Source organism: Sturnira hondurensis, unplaced genomic scaffold, assembly GCF_014824575.4.
Source record: "Sturnira hondurensis isolate 20B ecotype Veracruz unplaced genomic scaffold, ASM1482457v3 Scaffold0015056, whole genome shotgun sequence".
Classification (NCBI taxonomy): Eukaryota; Metazoa; Chordata; class Mammalia; order Chiroptera; family Phyllostomidae; genus Sturnira; species Sturnira hondurensis.
The window spans coordinates 4,627,211-4,649,738 of record NW_028087687.1 but is presented as its reverse complement, the minus strand read 5'-3'; the positions used below and the strand labels follow the sequence as shown (position 1 = coordinate 4,649,738).

General features: G+C 43.0%; 1 protein-coding gene across 2 annotated transcripts in view; it reads left to right on the top strand.

The window, feature by feature from the left end:
• The window catches only part of DTHD1 (death domain containing 1), a 65,724-nt gene extending 53,071 nt beyond the window's left edge, over positions 1-12,653 (top strand). The window contains exons 10-11 of one of the 2 annotated variants that reach the window (XM_037064358.1): positions 3,931-4,246; positions 10,799-12,653. In XM_037064358.1, coding sequence (XP_036920253.1) covers positions 3,931-4,246; positions 10,799-10,877 — 395 coding nt within the window. In that variant the 3' untranslated portion in view covers positions 10,878-12,653. Of the gene's footprint in view, positions 1-3,930; positions 4,286-10,798 lie in introns of both variants that reach the window. The other variant, XM_037064359.1, reaches the window with a different exon arrangement.
• The last annotated feature ends 9,875 nt before the right edge of the window (positions 12,654-22,528 follow it).

Here is a 22,528-nt window from a genome sequence, read left to right as displayed (position 1 = left end):
TACTACTGTGATAATTTATTGGTCTTCAAAGGACATAAGTGAGTGTGTTTTGCTACTATGTCAGACCCATGACTGATGGCAAAGCATTCCATCCAGGGGCTGCCTTTATCGATGTGTACAGAAAATGTGTGGGCTTTACTGAACTTATATCAGAAGAAAGTAAGATGAGAATAAACCTTAGTGTGACAGATCCTCTCAGAGGCAATAAAACTGAAGAGAGAGCAGGTAATACAGCAAAAAACAAAACAACACCAAGCCCACTCCTGCCCCCAAATAAGAAACCAAGCCAAACCAAAACAATAGCAGCAGATGAGAGCCCAGAAAGTTTGTTAACTTTTGAAGAATTTGATGTTCACATGAAAGTGGCTTTCTCACTGCCATTGTCACAACCACTAGAGAGCACAGGCTATCCCGGTCTTTCCTGTATGCACCAGGAAGTCCTAGGCTGTTACACCACACGGCCTTGCACAACCAAAGCCATCTGAGCTGTTGCAGGAAGGATAATAGAGATGATATTAGAGCAGGATTACAGTATAAAAAGCTCTAAATGCTAAGCTAAGAAGTATAGATGGTAGTTTATAAGAGATTTGTTACCCCACCTGGTGTGGCTGAGTGGATTGAGTGCTGGCCTGAGAACCAAAAGGTCGCTGGTTCAATTCCCAATCAGGGCACATACCTGGGTTGCAGGCCGGGTCCTCACTTGTGGGTGTGCAAGAGGCAACTCCTCGATGTATGTCTCAAATATCAAGTCTCTTCCTCTCTTTCTCCCTCCATTCCCTGTCTCTAAAAATAAGTAAAATCTTTTTAAAAAGAGATTTATTAACAAGGAGCAAATAAAAACAGAATAGACTGAGAACTTCTCTTTACCGATTGGATAGAAGACTAAAGTTAGTCAAAACTGATAGCAGAGATGTGAATTAGAGCCCTGGTTCCTATAATTCTTTGGAATAGAGGGGTGGGTCATGACTGAAATGGAGTCATAAGTCTGGAAGGTGGGGGAAGTGTCTGAGACATGTTTAGAGTTAGGACGTATAGGACTTAGTTAGGTACAAGGGTTAAGAAATAGGCTTTGAGAAATTTGAATAATACTACACATTTTAGCTTATTCAACTGAATGGTCACATTTACTGCAAAAGCTGATAGAGTGAAGAATCAGGTGAAGAGAGGAAAACGATGAAGTTGATTTTGGTTTGAGACCTAAGAGGTTTGAATTTGCTGGGGCATACACTGGTAAAGATAATTAGGAGATGAACATTGCAAATGCTATACCAGGACTTAGGAAAACAAAGCCACAGAGGAAGATATAGTAGATCTGGGCTATTTCACAAGGAGCAGATGGTTAAGACAGTAAGAGGAGATGATAGAGATAGAAGAGGCCTGAGAAAGGCAGCAGAAACTCAGCAGTATCATGAGCAAGAGACAGCAAAGCAGAAAGAAGTCTGTGCAGGAGAGGGGAGGGGAGAACCTCGGTTGGCCCAAGGGAAGGAGTAAAAGGCCTTGTGAAGTCATAGAAGTTGCAGACTGAGCATCAGCTGTTATAAGTAGTAATCAGGAGGGCCCTGGGAAGATTAGAAAGGCTTCAATAATTTTAAAAGAGGGCACAGAATCCCTAAAGCAAGGGTTTAAGAAGTGAGTCAGTAGTGATGAACTTGAGGCATCAAGTTTGCACCGGCCATTAAAAGATTCCATACTAAAAAGCAAAAGATATATACAATCTGAAGAGAAACCACAGAATAGGGAATACAGTCAATAATATTGCAGTAACTGTGTATGTTGCCAGGTGGGCACCAGAAATATCAGGGGGAACACTTTGTGAGGTATGGGATTGTCTAATCACTATGCGGTACACCTGAAACCAATAGAAGGGAATATTGAAAGTTTAAAAAATGATAATAAAATAGAGGGCCTTGTCCTTTAGCTCCAAAAATATCAAAGATTTTATGGTAAAGGAAAGGGAGAGACAGCTCAGTAACTTGAAAGAGTAGCAGAAGCAGAGAAAGAAGAGGCTTGAAAGTGCTTGTAAAAAGTGTGCCAAGAGCCTGTGGTGAGGAGGCGATGAAGGAACAGGTGTGGAGTGAAATTATTTGATGAAAACAGTGTGGGGGATGGAATCTGGCAAACACGAGGAGTGAAATTTTGTAAGACGATTCTGAAATGAAAACAAGGTTATGAGAACTCAGGTCAAATGGCTTTGGGTAAAGTAGGAGACCTGGCTAAGGGAAACAGTGAGTGTGAGTTTGGGACTTAAGGATGGTAGAAGAAGTTTGGGTGGTTGCTCTGGAAAAATTTAAATTGAGCATAGGAAAAAGATTTTTTAATGGATTTGTAAGCTGCTAAGGGTTCAAATGGTGTAAAAAGCAAAGAGTTTGTTGACCACATTCAGCATAGGTTCATAACCCTGGGCAGCCCAGTGGTTAATGCAGTGCAAATAAAGCAGAACTGAGGGCTGACAGATAGGCAACGAAAGCTGAAGTGGACAACAGAGTTTAAAGAAGATGCAAGACCTGCCTGGATGTAGAGCTGGTCATTGGAAGCAGCATGTGAACCCCACTGGGGATGATGAATGACTGGGGTCATCAAAAGAATGATTACATTAGTGGTGCTGGGGACAAGAATAACATGCAGCAGGAGCAACGGAACACAGCCTGTGGAAGTTGAGGAGGTACTGGTGGGCAGTAATATTGAAAGGCTGAGGCCAGGGAGGCAGAATAATTCTGGTTGATGATGAAACGTGAGAACTGGCCATGAATGTTAGTTTCTAATAAGGAGCCACGCACAACTCACTGACTATCGACAAGACTAAGGAGCCGTGGGGTCAATGGCACTACTGATGATGAACACAGTTGCCGACAGTTCTGCTCTCTGATGCCAACAGATACATGATGTGGACAGGGAGGGGAAGGCCTGGCCATAGAGCATGGACATGGAAGTCCCTATACTGCCTGATGGGGCAGAATGTTGCTTTGAGAGCAAGGGGGAGAGCAAGGATGTGTTCACTCCATTTCGGGAGTAGCCTCCACAGAGGAGTGGATGACTCGCAGTGTAAAATCAAGTGCGATTTGTGCAAGGAGGTCGATGGAAGGAATACTTGAGTAAAAGGTGGCAGGTACTCTTCGTTCACACCAGACCGGGGAACGTGCGGCAGTGGTGAGCGTGAGAGTAGGAACAAGTGACTGTGAGGCGGGCTCCTGCCGGTAGGTACAAGGAGAGGGGAAGTAGGGTTGGGGGTTTTCTGAGTGATGTGTCTGAGTTACACAATGAAGAAAACAACAACAGAAAATGAATCATGAGTTTAGGTGGGAGACAGGAGTCACAGGGTAAGGGAAGAGGTATGTTGAACATACTGATTATAGACAAAAGAGGTGTTTGCGGTTCTAAACACTAGTCCAGAGGCCAGGGGCAAAGTTGGGGTGAAGAACCACCCCCAGAACTGCTCTTTGGTTAGTGGACCTCCCTCAGTGAGTTTGTGTGTGTCTGTGGTTGGGGTTGTGTGAGAAGTGTCCAGCTGCTCAAATAATTTATGCACCAGGTTAGTACTAACTGAGCAAAGTATTTTCTGAACAAAAAATACCTTTTACCATAGTGTCAAATACCAAATACCTTTTACCAAAGCAGGGTTGGGAGCTTGTTAAAAATGTCAGGTTTTGTCTGCAGCCTCACCCTAAGTAGACCGTCTGGGCCAGGGCCTACAAACCACTGAAGCAGCCCTTCTGGCTCTTAGGGAAGTATTTTCAACCCTCTGCAACAGGTGTGTTCTTGGCGTGGGGTGGAGGGGACCCCAGAAATTCAACAGCTCTCAACCATTCTCTGGGAGGTCCCAACTCTTTCTACTACCAGAGGCACTTAGATTTCCTGTGAACAGGTACAGAGGTGAAATAAGCACCTCCCCCAAGAAGGAGTCCTAACCCAGTGTCCCCTTGTGCCTGGCAGAAGCCCTGTGGGATGACTTGCTCCACTGGCTGGCGGAGGGGCTCTCGGAGGAAGACGCCTTGTGCCTCTCCGCGTCCCTCCCTCTCCGCCGCAGCACCATTCAGCTCATCAAACTGAAGAGCCCAGATGATCTCACAGAGCAGATCCACGAACTTCTTTGCTTCTGGAAAAAGTCACTCCCAAATTCCACGGATAAACTTCGCCTTCTGGCTCGTCATCTCCGCAAGATTGGCAGGAGTGATCTTTCCGAAGAGCTCAAGTTCAAGTGGGAGAATAAAGTGTTCACCGATCCACAGCAGTGGTTTGATACGGGAGAGTAAAGTCAGTTGTTCCTTCTTCGGGTCCTAGTTGGGATGTAAGACGGTTTCTGTCAACATTTTACTAGTGACTCCCAGATAAGGTTGTTTGAAGTGAATCTGTCTGATAGATGTGCTGTCGAGACAAGTGGCAAAGCACCAGTCCGACAACGACAAGCATTCGTAGGTGTGAGTGATCTACTCAGGCAGTGAGTGGCGCATTGCTCTATGCTCTGCAGACCTGACTGTCTTGGGCCCAGCCAGACTCAGTAGCATTTGCCACAGAGTTTGCTCTGCTCACGTTTTAACAGCTGAGGTCACTTGCTAAGTGTAAAGAGAAACTATGATATATAAAAACCCTTTTTGATTGTTATCTATCTACATAAAAGTCAAATATTTATCCAGGATCCCAAGCAACTAACCCTCACTGGGTACACACAGTGGAGCCCACAGGTAACAATGACAAACAAACTGGGCCACGGAGACCTGATATGGATGATAGCAAATCACTCTCAGAAAATAGATAAGCTCTCAATAAATTAAAAATAGGATAACCTTTCAGGCACTTCCTGCCACAAACATTTCTTTTAATAAAATATAGTCTGCAATGGGGAACACCTCACATTTTATTATTAGGGGGATGAGGCCAGTGCAGAGGAAAAGCAGTATCAGTGAAAGAATTCAGGGCCCTTTCACCTACTTGGGAGAAAAACGCTTCTTTTAAATCAGTTTGAGAGAAACCTTATCCATAAGCCCTATAAAAGTAGCATATTTTAATATAAATATACAAATATTTATATAAATACTGTATAAAATAGTTGGTGGTCTAGTTTCATTTAGTCTTTTGATTGGAGCATTTAATCTGTTTACATTTAAGGCTATTATAAATAATTACTTACTTATTGCCATCTTTTATATTGTACCTATGTTTTTCTCTCTATTTCTTCTTCTACCGGAAGGTCCTTTAACATTTCTTGGTGACAATGAACTCCTTTACCCTTACTTTGTCTGGGAAGCTCTTTCTTTGGCCTCTGGTTTTCAATGATAGCCTTGCTGGGTACAGCATCTGGACTGCACGTTCTTAGCTTTCATTACTCTGAATATGTTCTGCCAATCTCCTCTGGCCCATGCTGTTTCTGTTGAAAAATCTGCTGAGATTCTAATGGGCAATCCCTTATATGTAACTGACTGTCTCTCTTGCTGCCTTTGTCTTCAAGCTTTCTCATTTTAATTATGATATGTTTTGGTGTAGGTCTTTGGGTTCATCTTTATTGGGACTTTGTCCTTCCTGAAGTTGTGTGCCATTTTCTTTCACCAGGTTAGGAAATAATGGCTTTCTGCCATTAGTCCTCCGAATAGGTTTTATTACCGTTCTCACACTCATCTCCTCTGGCAATCCTATGATGCAGATGTTGGTTTGCTTGATGTTATCCCATAGGATCCTTACACTTTCTTTGCTTCTCGTCTTTTTTCTTTTTCATTATCTCTTTGGGTACATACTGTCATCTTGTCCTCTAATTCACTGATGCAGTCCTCTGATTCATCTAACCTACTGTTGATTCCTCCAAGGAAATTCTTTATTTCAGATAGTGTAATCATTTCTGACTGGTTCTTACTTATGGTTTCTATATTCTTTTTAATATTTACTATCTCTTTATTTAAATTCCCACCAAGATGATCTATTCTTCCCCTAAGGTCTTTGAGCATCTTTATAACCATTATTTTAAACCCTGCATCTGGTGTTTGTGTTACTTCCATGTCATCAATATCTTTTAATTCTTTTGGGGGGGATTTCAGTTGTTCTTTTGTTTGGGACTTTTTTCTCTGTTACTCCATTTGATCTCTGTGTGCTAAGTAGGTATGATAATGTTTTTTTATGATAAAGGTATTTTGCTGGGGTTAGTTGCCAATCTTTCAGGACACCTGAACTCCTTGGTCCAGGAGTGTTTCTTGTTGGTTCTGTGCCCCAATCCTTGTTGTAGTTGTATTTTAAATGCTGGCCATTTTGTGGGTATAGTTATCCCTGCAGGCTGGGTAACTGTAATAGTAGTCATTGACCTCCATATATGAGATGTTGTGTAGTTGCTGCCCTTTGAAGAGGTGTTGTTCCCAGTAGAGTTTGGAGCATGCAGGAATCCCGCTTTGGGTGCACTGATTATATAGCTACTTCGTTTGAGCTTTGGTGTGTACTGAAGTTCACCAGTGATTTTGTTGGTTCTGGGTCCAATTGGGTGGAGTTCAGAAACAGGTTGCTTTCAGACATTGTGTGTAACCAGCCCTAGGCTATCTCTCTGTAGCTACCAGGCTATTTGCTGTTTGTGTCTGTTTATTGGACCTGCTTATGCATGTCAGGGGCATAAGAGTCAGCATTTTCCTGCTTGGAGCTGTTGGCAACTCTGTCTAAGAGCTGAGGCTCCCTGAGGTCCACCTCTCCCTTTCAGCCATTCTGCCCTTCCCTGAGGTTGCCTGTTTTTTTCTCTAGAGCCTTTTGATGAGGGACTGTTGGCTGAGACCAGAACTATTGAAATAGGGCTAGCAGCTTTCTACTTTGTTGGTCCTGCTGTCTCTAGGAGGTAGTAGCCCCTACTCAAAGCAAGCTCTTTAGTCACTGCAAGACACTCAGGCACTTGCTTCCTCAGGCAGGGTCACTGCTGATTCAGGATTGGTGCATTCAACTTTCCCCTTGGCAGGAGTGAGCTCAGCAGCTCTCTACTTCAGGAGATAGTTCAAAAGAATCTCCTCTTGGGGCTGGGGCAAGACAAGACTACAGATAGGGGCTAAATTCTTTTATATTCCAAGCCCTCAGTAGGAGGCTAGGCTCTCTGTTCTATTCCCAAGTGATATCCTCCAAATGTCTTAGACTTTGAAAGTCCCTGTTTGGAGTTTCTCTTTCTTCCCCCTGCAGAAATGCACCCAGTGGTAGAATCTTGGACCTGGCAGGTCTGTTCTACAGTTTCCCCACTGGGGATTGAAACCTATAACCCTGTGGGCAGGGGGTGGGTACTTTTTCCCCTTCCCAGTAGGCTGAGAGTGGTTTCCCCTCTCTCCAAAGTATCCCAGGCATTCAACTCTCAACTGTTCAACTCCCAGCTCACAACCTTTGTAGGAGACACAGTCCAAAACTCTCTGCCTCACACAGCCCCCAGTTTGCTTGCAAGTCGAGTAGGTTGGAGCCCCCAAAACCCTCCATTGCACAAATTCCTGATCTCTCTGCCCAGCTGGTCTCAATAGGAAAGGACCCAAAGATCCAGCATGGCCTGGCACAGCTGAGAATAGTTCAGAATGGGCCAAGTTTTTTTTTGTGCTCATTCTGTTATGTCCCTCTTCACAGCCTCAGCAGAAGGGGTAGTTCACAATGGAGAAGCAGGGCACCACCAGCACACATGCTTGAGAGTGGAGAAAGAAGTTCTTTTTCCAAATCCACTTATCAAGTTCTCTGTTCTGGTCTCCCCCTGGTGCCTCCCCTGCAATCAGAGATCCCCTTTGTGCCACTGCTGTCTGCCACCGCCCTTAGAGGCCCCACTGTACTAGCTTGGTTTTTCCTAGTCTGAGCTCACATAGGGAGCTCTTCAGCCTGGCACCCAAACTTCAGAAGCAGTTCATGCTGAATTTGCATTCTCTGATTTTCACAAGTGTGGTGGACCCTCACTGCGTCCCACCACCAGAGACCCCACCGCCTCCCCTTTCCACTCTGTTGCTGTGAGTATTTTTATGGCCCCACAGTTCAAAGGGGAGGGAGCTCCAGGGCTGTGATTTCCCTCTGGTCTGTTTGCTGGCAGAGCAGCTGCACATGGGGTCCTTGACTGTTGACACTTCAGTTCCTTCTAAAAGTCACTATGTGGTGCCCACCCCGCAGAACTGAGTCACTCTCTGGTTCTCTGGGCATAAAACCTTCCCAAAGGATAAAAGTTCTCTCAAAGTCACTGTCGACTGCAGCCTGTAGGTGCCTCTGACAGACCCAGGTGCAGTGACCTGGACCCTTGCACAGCCTGAGGCCCTATCCTGAGCTCTCCAGGGTGGTGCTTCAACCATCGCAATGCACATGCTGTGAGCATGCAGCTTGGGTCTCACAGACTCCGTGGGTCCCTCGTGTTTCCCCCGCCTAGGAGAGGGCATGCCTGTGTGGAGCTAAGGCCCCTTGCTCCCAGAGGAGAGAGAGCTTTGGAGCTGCAATTTCACTCTGGTCTCTCTGCTAGCTGAGCGGCAGTGCATGAGGTCCTCAACAGTCCACATTTCGGTTCCTTTTGAAAGTCTCTCTTCCGTACCCATGCCGCAGAACTGAGTCACTCTCTGGTTCTCTGCGCATAAAACCTCCCCAAGAAACACAACTTTCAAAGTCACTGTTGGCTGCAGCCTGTGGGTGCTTCTTGCAGATGTGCGTGTGGCAACTGGTCCATTAGCAATCTGAAGCCCTGTTATGAGCTCTCCAAGCCAGCACTTCCACCATGGCACTGCTCGCTGTGAATGTGCAGCCTGGGTCTCACAATCTCAGTAGATCCCCCCAAGTTTCCTCCAATTTGGGTGGGGGGTCCTTGTGCGAAACTAAGGTCCCCAGCTCTGAGAGGGGAGGGAGCCTCAAAGATACGATTTCTGTCTGGACTCTCAGCTGTGACAAGAGCCATGCACAGGGTTACTTGCTTTAGATTTAAAAATCCCCTTACTGGATGGCAACCACCATGTTCTGTACTCCTAGACTTCCACACTTCCTACCAGCTAAGGTTCAGTGGCTTGTTCAGGTTGACTGCGGCAAGTTCAGCTGAGAATCTGGATTGGTGGCGGAGGCAAGTGGACTCAGCTCCCTTCTACTCTGCTGCCATCTTCTAGCCCCAGGACCTAACTCGATGTTTCTAACTGGAGTTGTTATTGGCATTTTGAATGGATATGTTTTAGCTGTATTTTCCCACTACCATTTATCCCCCTTACACCCTCTTCCACCTCCGCCCCCCCCCCACTACCCGCCAACAATCACCACACTGAATGAATTTTTTTAAAGTAACCTGAATCAGTTCCTGCATTGCAGGCCACTTGGCAGCCCTGACTTCTGTTCACCGTGTGGACAGAGCACCCTCCACCCTAGTAAGTGTGAGAAACAAAATCCCTTCCTCATATTTCTACCTACAATGGAGGTGGGCTGGGAGAGCACAGAAATGCTACAACTGGACTGAAGAATAGGGTGCCATGGACCTTAAGGGAGGGTGTTGAGAGTCAGTTTCAACCAATTTTGGATTCAAAGCAGAGCATACCAGAGGGAAGAGTAAATTAAGAGAAACTAAGAACATTACCAGCAAAAGAGGACCCTGCCTTAAACTCTCCAATTGCTGTCACTGTTTGCAAGCAAAGTCAACTACAGTCTGACAACTTTCCCTGAAATGTTGTCAATGCAGAATACCCTCTGAGTTATGATCCAGAGTTTGGGTGTAGAATGCGAGGTCTGTCTACGGTACAGAGCAGGCTCTTTGAAATTAGAAGAAGAAATAGTTCAGAAGAAAAGGGAAATACTAGGGTAGGTCAAAAGAGTGGCTGGCACAGGTCCCTTATTTCTCTGTAGCTTAGCCAAGCATGACTTCTATGACCTGACCTCACCAGAATGTCCCTATGCCACGGCTAGGTGTTTTGACAGATGTCACTTCATTACTCCTCCAGCACATCCAATTCCTCCACTCTGCATTTATTATGTAACACAGTAAATACTTTACATTTTAATGACGGGTATTATTTCTTTTTTGCAATCCCCCACCCCTTATTTCAGACCATGTGAGGGTCTCAGAGTTTGCATCTTGTGTTCATTGATGCAATCCTGTCACTTAGAACTCTGGCTGGCACTTGCGAATGTTTCTTTGTTTTGTTATCCTCACTTTACAAATGAGAAAAGTATACCTCGGAGTTACTGTGATACCCACCCTGTGGTACAGCCTGGATGAGAACCCAGATGATTCCGCTTTTAAAGTTCTTTCTCCTCTCCTGCCAAATGTCAGCCCCCGGCTCCTCATCCCCTCCACCCTAATCCTTTCTCTTCCATAACCTGAGGTCACGTTTTTCCAGTTGCCTGAATACCCAAGACTGGGTTAATTATCCATGGCATCTATTCTTAAGTTAAGTTATAACACTTTTTCATCCATGTAACAGCACTTTCATACCCTGACATAATCACCTGTTTATCTATGTTTTTCTCCAACGAACCTGTCAGTTTCTTGAGGGCAGAGACTAATTTTTGTTCGTCACTATATTTCTAGGAGCCTAACCCAGGCTCTAGCACATAGTAGGCACCAATAAGTCTTTGCTGAATCAATGCATGACAAACATGTATGTGCTCATAAGCGAGGACTCTCTTTTCCATCTTCCTTCTGGAAGTGACCCTGTGGTCATGTTTTAAAGAGGGAACTTAGCTGGGACTGTAAACATCCACCCTGCCTTTTATCAGGTTGGAATAACAGACACAGACGAGGCCAGCTGCAGAGTTAACAAGATTCAATATTTCTCCCCCAAACGCATTGCAACTGTCATGCACCCCCTTCTTTGAGTGAATGCTGCTTTTTTTACACACTGAGATACTTTGTTTTCCAAAATCACAGGCTATCCGAAACTTCACTGTTGGAAATCCTATCAAAAAGAAAGCAACACATCTCTCTTGTCCAAGTCATGTTGACATAGAAAAGCAGTCTCCACTGACAACCACAGGCAGAACTTCTGATAAAGTGTCCCTGGATACAACACTGCACATCCCTCTCAAGATGGACATCCCTAAGAAAACTGAGCTTTGGGCCTACTTTGCAGCGCCAACCTGAAGCTGATCATTTTACACAAGCTGTTTCCCTTTGAGCCCATCCAAACACAACTCCACCCAACTCCTCTGCCTTAAAATAACTCCATCCTTGCCTTTGTTCAGGGAGACATCACTGTTCCTTTGGCATAAATCTCCCTTGTGGCAGAGTCAATAAACCTGACCTTGTTGAACTTTAGGTGTGTCCCTGTTGGCCTTGAATGGATTGGGCTCAGGCGCCAAAGCCTGGGTGCTGTCTGACCTAGTGGTTCTCGAATCCAATTGGCTGCAGGTTGGAGTCAGCACACGGTGCTTGAACCTTTTCTGAGAAATCCTGATTGCAGCATCCAGGGCGAGTCCTGGGAACCACCATGGCTGTGACTACCTAAACTGACGCTTCCCCTCTCCGAAGTTTTAGGAGACTGCCCCCTTCCTGTCTAAAGCATGCTCCCGATTTTTATTTTGATTTTTCATGGTTTGAACAGAACCAAGAGCAACCCAGGAGAGAAACAGAAGGAAACAGAGCAGGATCTGTGCTTTGATGAATACAAAATTAGTGTACAGTTGTCTTTTGAGACAATTGCCTGTTCACAAGACTAAGCAGGGTGGGGCTGGGAGCTGAGGCCAGGAACTGGGAGAGCTGGGAAGGAGGAAGCCTGGAGCCAGGCCTCCCAGGAACAGAGGACCAAATATAGCACTTTGTCCGTCTCTCTGAAGCAGATTGGCTGTGCCACAGCCATAAAGATGAATGGACTTCCCTGGAAGCTGGTGATTATATATTTTTAAATCTCGTCCCATGCATAGACTACCTACCCAATCATACACTGTAAATTAATATTTTTTAAATTTTTCTCTCATTGTAAAGAGCAACATCCTGTTTCATTGCATTTTTGTGTGCTAATTGTTTCAAGTCACTGAATTATGTTGTATTCCCTTTAGACTTCTTTTTGATAATGTCTACATACGCTGAGGGCCTCAAAAATTGAGTGGCCCAGGCCTTAGAAGGCCTTGTCTGTGCCAGACAAGCAGAAATTTCTCTTTAGAAGTAGTCACTGTGGTAGCCAATGCCCACAGGCTACCACAAGAGGGCGTCTGTGTCTTAGATAAAAGGAAGGAAACAGTCAAGACTACAGAGAAAGTTCCTTGTGCTGTTTTACATGATTCTCTATTTAAAAAATTGTGAAGTTATTTTAGGGTAGAAGGCATAATTTGATTTATGGTTAATATATTGTTAATGCAATAGTACATCATTTTGTGGCTAATTTCTACTCTAATATTCTGAAATGTCTAATTCCCTGTTGACAAGAAACAAAATAAACAGAAACTGCTGCATTTATCCAGGTCTTTTGTTACATTGCCTATTCTGTTTCTTCAGTCCAAACAATAGAAATAATAATGCAATCTATTATTAATCATGGAAACTGATGTCTGAGATTTCTTTGAAATTTTCTGGAACTAGAAATTGAGCGTATAAACTAGTGACATAGTTTATGTATTTCTGACACTTCACTTTCCAAAAAGCGCTATTGACCAGTGTGATTTCCAAAGAATTGCTTCCTAATTTTCAGAAGGTTCTGAAAGGAGTATTGCTGTGTTTCAGTAAATGAAAACAGCTAGCATGCATTAAAATGGGTCTCTGAGTTAAGATTATTTAAAAACAGTCATAATATTTTTCAGGGTATTATTTTTAGCTGTGTTTTACTAAAATAATATATTTCCTGAGATAAATTCTAAAAGAGGCTGAATATTTTCCTTTTCACAAAGCACCACAGAACACAAACCCAAGACATTGGGAACAGCAATCGTGCAGCACTTTAAAGAAGGAGCCGCACCATGGGCTGTGGAAATAAGGCAAAGAGGAGAAACTGTGGTGGGGGTTGGGGCGGGGTCATCCCCAGCAGGATCACTGTGGGTGTTAAGGGCAGACTCCACCAGCGAATAAGGGGAGATTAAAAGTCCCAAGGAAATAGTAAGTCCAGCAGTTATGCCACTGTAGAAAGATTAATCATAGATACCAATTTACTGAACGTCATCTGTGCCAAGCTTTCAGGTATCACTTCCTTTCGTTCTTATGACTATCCTTCCATTATTTTTTAGATACCAAATGGGTGTGAAGTGTTCATTTCATTCGTTTATACATTCCTTGTTCATTTATTCACTTTTCATAATTCAATCAACAAGTATTTGTGAAGCACTTATTATATTCCAGCTGGTAAGTTTAGGTTTTTAAACCCCTTCCTATCAGATTTCTCAGTCTGTGTTCCCATCATTCCATAAACTCTGTGCTACGCAGAATTCTAAGATGGCCTCCCAGATTTTCCACTCATATATACCCTGAATAATCCCCTGGACTATGAAAAGAATTAATTCAAATCCCAGGATTAGGTTATGCTACAAGACACAATTAACTTTAACATAAGGAGATTATTCTAATGGATGTGGCCTAATCTTATGCGCCGGTCTCAGAAGAAGTTAGAATTGAAGCATGAAAAAGATGTGAGATGAGAAGGTTTCTCGGTTTCTGAGGTAGAGGGGATCACGCGGAACAGCGTCTGGCAAGTCCTGTGACAGCTGGCAAGGTTATGGGGGTGCCAGCCCCTTAGCCACAAGGAAATGAACCTTCCAACAGCCCGATGCAACGGGTATCCCCATTCACACCCCCAGACGAGAACACAGCTGGTGAGGACCTTGAATGCAGCCTTCTGAGACTGAGTTTGAGCAAAGAACTAGCTAAATTGTGCCAGACTCCGACCCGTGAAAACTGCGAGAGCATGTAAACAGGTGTTTTTCACGTCACTAAGTATGTGATCATCTGCTACACAGCAATAGAAAACGAATTCACTTTCATTTAAGCTGACAATGTTGAGTCTTTAATAAAAAGTGCAATTTATGCTCAGAATTATTTGCTTGAGAAGGTAGAAAAGTATGATGGTAGAGTTTAAGAATTTGTTCAGTTACTAAAGAGTGAGGCAGAAAAAAAAGAAGAAAGAAAAAATAAAAAGTTTTGAGAAATAATTATAATACAGAATGGCTAAACTTCCTTCCAAATCCAGAGCTTAAAATTGTATTTTCTATGATTTCATGACCTTTCAAGTACCTTCCTTTCAAAGTTATTCTATGAATCTTATTAATTTTACCAAATACACTAATCGAGTTATTTGTTGAATGTGGGTAAAGGTTTGTGGCCCAACCATAATATGTGGCTTTGAACATGAAATATTTTTCAGGGCCATGAATAGTTTAATTTAAACACTTCCATTGAAAAAAACTTGTTATGACTACACAAGTCTCTGTAGCAATTGGACTAACTGTCCTCACTCTCCCCTTTATGTGTCAGAAACCCAGGGTCTACCCATGAGAATAGTAAGAGAAAAACATACGAGCACTTTCATTATTACGTATTTTTACTTCAGTGCACACATTCCCTACAGCAACCTTGACCTCTCCCCATGTATTCTTCTCCTCTGTTCTCATTTGTATACCGTAGGTGAAACGTTCTTTGAGTATTTGAAATATTTTTGATGAGTCACCATAATTTTTGTGCAACATAGTCTTTTGTTTAACTTTAGAGTCTTCTGTAGCAACAGCTTCATAAATATTTTCTCTATTTATAATCTTTCTATAATAAAATGTCATTTAAATAAACTACATGGGAAATAAATGACCTTTATTTTAAGAGATTTCTTTTCCTATTTCAAGATCTATGTGAAATGTTACTTGGTATTATTAGGGGGGTTTGGACAGTAGGCTACATAAAAATGTTTAAACAACATGATCTTGAAAGTCTGCTAAGATCACAAATACAAACATTAGGCACAAAAGCAACAAACCAGTCATTCAACCTACAGCTTTATGAATGACATCTTGCCATGAAAAGTTATTCTAAGCTTTCAAGTGTAATGGGTCTTCTTGCAGCATCTCCCTTGAAGTGTTACATTATTTGTTAGTATTCACTGTCAGGATGCCCTCCCTCCTGGTTCAATTTGTTTTCCTCTTGTTTTAACTTGTCATATTGAATTATATGTCTATATTCACGGAAAGAACTCCACTCTCCTTTGTTCTTCTTATGTATTTGGGAATGTAACTACTTTGGGATTCAGCAACGCCGTTTCAGTTAATGTCTCAAGTTGCCTTTCTAAAAGAGAATTGTTCAGGTGTGCTTGGGGCTTGCCTGTTTTGAATAACATGAAAAGAAGTTAAATGGTGAAGCTTAGGCACATACAAGAACCAACCAATGAATGCTTAAATAAGTGGAACAACAAACTGATGTCTGCCGGTCTCTCTGTCTCTCCTTTCCTTTCTCTCTCTAAAAGCAGTAATAATAATAGTAAAGACACAGGCTATATGCACTCACCAACATGAAAGATCACAGGGGAAGATGGGTCTTCCTTGCAAGTTCCCAGGAAGAATTTAGCTAAAAATTCTAATGAAAAGTTGCTGAAAGTGAAGTGTGGGCAAGTGTGAGGGTATAGAGGCCCTCGAAGCTGAGGTCGCAGGGGGACTTCCCACCCACTCAGAGGCCCTCTTCAGGGCTTTAGGCTAGATGCTCAGAGAGGTTGGGCACAGGTGAGATAAGGCTTCCCTTGTCATGCAGGTAAAGAGGAGGGGAGGGGCTGCTGAGGGGGAAAGTCCACCAGGAGGCTTCTCCCCATGAGGGGAGAAACACCAGCCTTATGTTACTGGCGGGAAGGGCAGCATGTCTTACCACACTCAGGTCACAGATCAAGATTCCCTATGGCTTGGAAAGAGGACAAGGACAACACTCTGTACATCTTGGCGGGGGCAGAAAATCTCCTGGGAGCAGATCGTAAGAAACCCCTACCACTGGGGGAGGGGAAAGGTCACACTGGGACGAGGGATGCAGGATGCAGAGTCTGCCTGAGGCTGAGCCTGGACCAAGGCAACAGCGCATCCTGCCCCGCCCTGCCACTGAGGAGCAACCACTTGGTAACAAGCAGCAGGGATCCCCTGCTGGGGGACGGACAAAAGCCCTGAGAGAAAGCCTCTCTGGAGCACAGGTGCATAGGAAGGTCCACGGCTGAGGGTGGAGCAGGAACGTTGTGAAAAGTCCTGCAGCAAAGCAGCCCTTCCCCCCAAGCACAAGGTAACACTAAAAGAAACTGCAGCCACCAATGCACTGGAAGGGGAAAAGTGGCCCTCCTGATACACTAGAAGGCTAGCAGAACAGGAGGTGTGTCTGCTCCCAGGATTGATAGTAATTATTTCAGTCCTAGGCACAGTGTTAAAATTTCAACAAAGATTACCAGCCAGCCAAAGAAGTAAACAAAATGCAACATTCAGTGAATAGACAAAGCAATAAATAAAATCATGTTCACACATGTAACCCAGATGTTAGAACCAGCAGACACTGCTAAAGAGCCGTGATGAACATGTGAAAGGCTCCAGTGGAACAGCTGGACAATATAAATGTGTAGGTGGAGAGTTTCGGCAGGGAGAGATGGAAACTACAGGAAGAAGTCAAATGGAAATGTTAGATATAGAATCACAGAAACTTAGATGAGAATGCTTTCCGTGGGTTCATCAGTGGACACAACAGAGCAGACAATAGAATCAGTGAACTTGAAAACAGGTCAACAGAATTTACCCAAACTCAAATATCAAGAGAAAAAAGAGTGAGAAATGAATTAAAAATATATAAAAAGCTCACCAAAAGTGTGACCTGAGTCCTACTAGTTATGTGAGGGTGAAGTGAGAAATCGATGCATTCCGGTGACAGAGCAAGGTCATGTTGACAGTGTGTTACTGTATCTGGACACCGTGTGATGGGAATGGACACTTCAGCTCTGTGGTCTTCCTCCCAAAAGTGTAGAAACCCAGTTTAATCATGAGGAAACCATCAGACAAATCCCAATTGAGACACACTGCACAATGCCTGCTCATACTATCCCCAAAAGCCAATGTTATCAAAAACGGAGAAAGTCTGAGAAACTGGTACAGCCGAGAAGAGCCGAGGGTGATATGATAACTAAATGTGGTATCGTAACCCGACTGGGATCTTGGGACATAAAAAAGATATAAAGCAAAAACTAAAGAACTCCCAATGGCCTCTAGTTAATAATAATATATCAATATCGGTTGATTAGTTGTAACAAATGCCTCCGACGGCAGTGGCAGGGTCTGAGTAGTAGAGGAAATCAAATGTGGGCTAGATGGGAATTCTCGGTCCTACCTTCACAACTTTGTTAAAAATCTAAAGTTGTACTAAAATAAATTTTATTTTCAATCTCATTTAAGTAATTATACAATTGTTATGCTGAGATGGTCAACGTTATGAAAGTGGTATGGGAATACTGGAGTTTGGGAAACATTGCAATGAAACAGTTAAATGATTCCACTCTGTTGTGTTATTTGATTACTTGAGAAAAAATCTGAATTGTTTTACTCTGGGCTGACATTTTTACTCAGTTCCTTACTGGTGTTTTACAGTTCCATGACTCGTGGACATGGCTTGCCCTTTGATGAAAAGCTTCGTTATTTCAGAGCGTACCCCTTTCCTTGACACCCTTAGGGTCCTGTAGGACAGTGTCCAAAATGAATATAAAACATTTGTTTACAAAATCAATTCATCGCAGGCCGATTCCCATCCCTCGGTGATGGCTGCCTGGAGTCTGCCCTGGGCATGCTGAAAGCCACGGGTGCTGTGACGAATTCAAGGGTGAGGGACCAAGAACGGTGATGCATGGTGGCTTCCGTGCCCTACACGTCTGGCAAATTCAGCTGGAAGACTGCTGTTAGACACTAATACATGTAACCACTCTCATAAGGGGCCTTGAAAGCCAGAAAAAACTCAAATATTTAAATATACAGATTTCTGTGAGCAAATTCAGACATTTTGCCAGTGCCAGGGTGGGAAGGGGGCCTTCCTGGCCTCTTTCAATTCTTGCCAAAAAGAAAGTTATTAAATTTACTTGTGAGGCTATTCTTATTGGGACTTTTTCATATATATTGAACATGGAGAGGTGAAAAGTTCTATTTTATAGGACAAGATTTTTTATTTAATGGAAGAAGAAAAAGCAAAAGATAATCTATCCAATTGCTAAAATGTTTCTCAGTTAGCCTGGCGAGAATCCCAGGCCTGATTGCTGGGAACGTTCTGAGTCCTCTCTGACTTATATAAGCCACTTTAAGCACGGCTCATCCCAACTGGGGGCAAAGGCAGTCAGTTACCTCCCTAGGTCACCTTGCCTGCCACCTGCTTGTTCCTGGCTAAGAAAGATGCTGCTGGGACCACCCATCAGGCACAATTTTCCAAAAGGTTTTTAGAATTTCTCTTGTAGGAAGTGTTTCCAGATCGCTAAAGGAGCAGACTTTCCATTGCACCACCTATCAGCTAGATTATAAACTCTCTGAACTGGACAGATGTTTTATTTATCCGTATATCGGCGGGACTTTGGTCAAACGAGATTGCTCCCCCTCACACAGTCTCTATGTTGATGGCTACTTGCCTCTGGTAGGTGCATGCCCTCCCCCATGTGTCCACAGGCATTTATTGAGCATCTTCTATTAACAGGCTTAATGACACGAACACATCCATTTTCATCCTCAAGAAGATGATACTCTAGTGTGGGAGAACTATAATGCAATTCCAATGTTGGGAACAAGAAAAATAGTCTCAGCCCCAAGGAGCCTTCGTCCCTAGCAAACATCCTGTAAGTTGATTGCCATCTGTTTAGTTTCAAATTTTCCTTTCAGTTGAGTCAGACCCCACCCTGTTCCCGCGTGCGGGCTCTGTAAGCCAACAGCTAACTGCCACATCTGCTTCTGTGCAACGCTTGCTTGCCTGCCTCTATATAAGGACTTAGCTGTAAGCGCTAGGCGCGACTCTAGTTTGCAGCCCTTGCGGGCACTGTGTCTCTGGACACTCTGAGAGTTCGCCCCTGCGCAGGTTAAACTTGGCCAATAAAGTAACATCTTTGAAACCCTGAAAGTCTCCGACATTTGTTCTTGCGGTTGGTGGGTGCAACACCTCTATTCCAGTTATCTGTAGATAGATCGGAAGTGCAATTGGTGTCTGCCCCGGGCCCAGGGGAAAAATTATTTTTCAGTGTTAAAAATACTGTATTTATCCAATTCTAAGACTCACATTTAAGCTTTTCTGGAATTAGTATGTTACTTGATCTTCTACTTTTTATTTTAAAAATGTATTTTTAATTATGGTTGACATACAATACTAGATTGGATTCAGATAAACAACATAACGATTAGTCACATATGAAGTGATCACTTCAATAAAGCTGGTATCCACCTGACACCATGCATAGTCATTAGAATGTCATTACCAATATTCCCTATGCTGTACCTTACCTCTCCATGACTGTTTTTTTAAGAGTAAAAAATCTAAATGTCAATACTTTTATTTAAAAAAAATCATTTTTGAACAGGCTGACCCGGTGCACTGGGAGTCACAGTTCAGGGAACTCGTGGCTGACCACGAAGGGCACTACGACTGAATGATGGCTGTGCTCCCACGGGAAGTGCCTGGGTCGATGTGGAGGCCGGGAAGGGAGGAGCAGGAATGCACTTGCCCTGAGAGCCAGCTGAAGTGCGAGACCAATGGATGCGCTTCTTGCTTCAGAGAAAGACACCCTTTCTATCTTTTTTTTTTGCTAGTAAAAATATCTGTTCCATGCATTAGCCTGACAATTAAATGCCAGAGATGTACTTGAGAGCACATCTATCTGTCTCTTGACTCTGCAAAGATACTTTCCCTGGCAGCTGAAATTCAGCAATTGTACGTCGGCGCTGTGGGCACCCTGGGCAATGGTAACAGATGCAAAGCCAAACCCACCAGGCCTGGTTTGCAAGCATCGGTGGGATGGTACCTCCCCATCATCAGTGTGCAGCCTGGGGCTTCGGCCGTGCCCTGCCCACCAGGCAGACTGCGGACACATTCATGTCGATGCCTCTGAGTGATAGATCAGCAGATAGACTGCAGTTTTTGGAGTTGTTTCTATCAGAGAAACACATCTGTAGAAAGTATGATGGAGTGTCCATCCCTTTTGAAGGACTATGCATTTTTTCCAATGGAGATCACTTCAGTCATTCATTCATGATGGTTCATTCAATTACTTACTGGAACCGGCCAGCTCAGAGTCAGATACAGTGCTAGGTGCTGTGACTTCAACAACCTGAGAAAGCTCTTCCTCGTGAGAAGCTTTCCTTCATTAATTCTTTCATCTATTATGTGTATATATTATTTAAAAGTCTACTATGTGCCACATACTATGCGAAGTCCTGAGGCTATCATTGTAAACAACACCAGACACAGCCGGGCATCTCATTATTTGGGGGTATTTCTTTTTAAATGCTCTGAGAATACTAATAAAGTCAAGTGGGTTCTCTGCCTGTGGCTTGCGGGTGGTGGAGCAGACAGCCTGTTCTTTTTGAACTAAAGAATTGGGGAGGGTGGGAAGGGAGACACCTTTTGACTACGTGGGAGAAGAATCACAGTTAACCTTTGCCTTGCGAATGACGGTCAATAAACTGATCAATCTGATATGTATTTACCATATCTGCATAATATGCTGAAACATACATTAGGTTCCATGCAAAATGAATTTTAGAAGGTACCATTAAAGATTTAAGACTGATAGAAATATTACAGGAATAGTACTAGTAACTTAAATATTACTTTAGGGTCCGTTTTTCTTCTTAAGCTTTGATCTTGGAGTTACCAGAAAATTCTAACAACAGAATATCCCAAGACTTGCCTGGAACAAAGGAAAAGTAACACAAATACTGCCAAGTTGGTTGCATTTTCTTTAAAATTTCAGGAGGCTCATGAACCTCTTGATACCTTTTAGAGTAAATATTATGAACATAAACTACAGGAGCCTTGAAAAGAAAGCAAGTGCTCTGAGCTTTTAAATAAAAGCTGAACATGTGGAGATTTACACTGATCACTGTAGACATGGGAATATAATGTTTTAGTTTACTAGGATTAGGGATATTTTTCTCCTGTTACCAATTGAAGAGACGATACAAACATAAAGTGCTTCATTTTCTCATTCCTTTACATGTTTTATCTCTGTTGTAAATTCTCACCAACACCCCAGCCAATACTACTTTTTATTACTGTTACCTAGAAACGAATTGAGATACACCGAAGGTAAGCAACCTGCTGAGAGCCATATAATTAGCATATGCAGATCCAGGGTTCAAATTCAGCGTCTGCCTTTGGACTCATGCTCTCAATTCTGGTAGCAGGAATGGTTTCTTTTCTAGCTCATAAAAGGGGATTGCTAGTTTTTCAGGAATTTCATAAACTAGTTGACCTCCTATTGTTAGCTTGAACTTGGCCATGGTGGGTGTGGTAGGCAGAATAATGACTCCCCCAAATTGTCAACATCCTAATACTTGGAACTTGTACACGTGTTACTTAACGTGGCAAAAGGGACTTCGTAGATATAAGTAAGGCTAAGGAGCCAGAGAAGATTATCCTGGACTATCCAGGTGGGCCAGTCTAATCACAGGAATCCTTGAAAGGGAAGAACCTTCCCCATCTGTCGTCGGAGAACAGATATAAAAACAGGAGCAGAGTCGGACACATGTGTGTGCGAGGGAGATAGCTTTTTCCCCCAGAGACAGTTTATAACCAGCACATCACTGCTGTTAGGCAGCATATTATATGGTATTGTATTAAATAAAAGAAGAAATAAAGAAGTCATTGTATCTTATCTAAATATACAATAGAGATTAAATTGTCTTTATAAAAATGCTCACTGTGATTAATATGCAAGCATGTTTTTAATCTTTACAATAAGCAGGAAGTTTAATTTATTTCTTTAGTGCTATAAAATATATTTAGGTAAATGTATTTAAAATAGAATCCTTCTCTATCACAGCACATCTTTTTAAGGTCCCTATTTTTCCTGATTACACTCTAGTGCATATCACTGTTTAAGGTAGAATCTCAGAATATGTAAGCCATTTAAAGAAAATAGACAATCAATCAATGATTATTCATCTACCTACCTATCCAGTAATTAATGTTTTCAAATAATAATCCAGTTATTTCTTTAATTTAATAAGTCCTTATTGATGAGCTACTATACATATGTTCTATTCTACATATTTGATTATTTGTGGACAAAACAGTCAAAAAGGAATAATAACAAAAAGAACCCAAACCACCAGGATCTCATAGAACTCAAGCTCTAATGGAGCAGTATGCAAAAACTACCCGCAGGCACAAAACATTGATTTGGAGGGCAGGGACTTTAACGTAACTAAGTGGCATCACTTGGGGAGAGCCCACGGCCACACAAGACAGTGTGGTGCTCACCCTGTGGCCTCCTGGCCTTTCGTTCCGCTCTTTCCCCTCATGCTACCCCTCCCCTTCTTTCGTTTCTTCCCCTGTGTATAAAGTGGGTCTCCATTAGAAAGGTGTCGTTAAAGGTCCTGGCCAATAAAGACAGGGTTCAAATAAGAGCCATTATTGAAGTGGCCCGATGAAAGCTATGGGAAGGACAAAGGAGGGGCATTCAGAAACTAACAGTGAAAAGTTCCTGAACTCTAACGG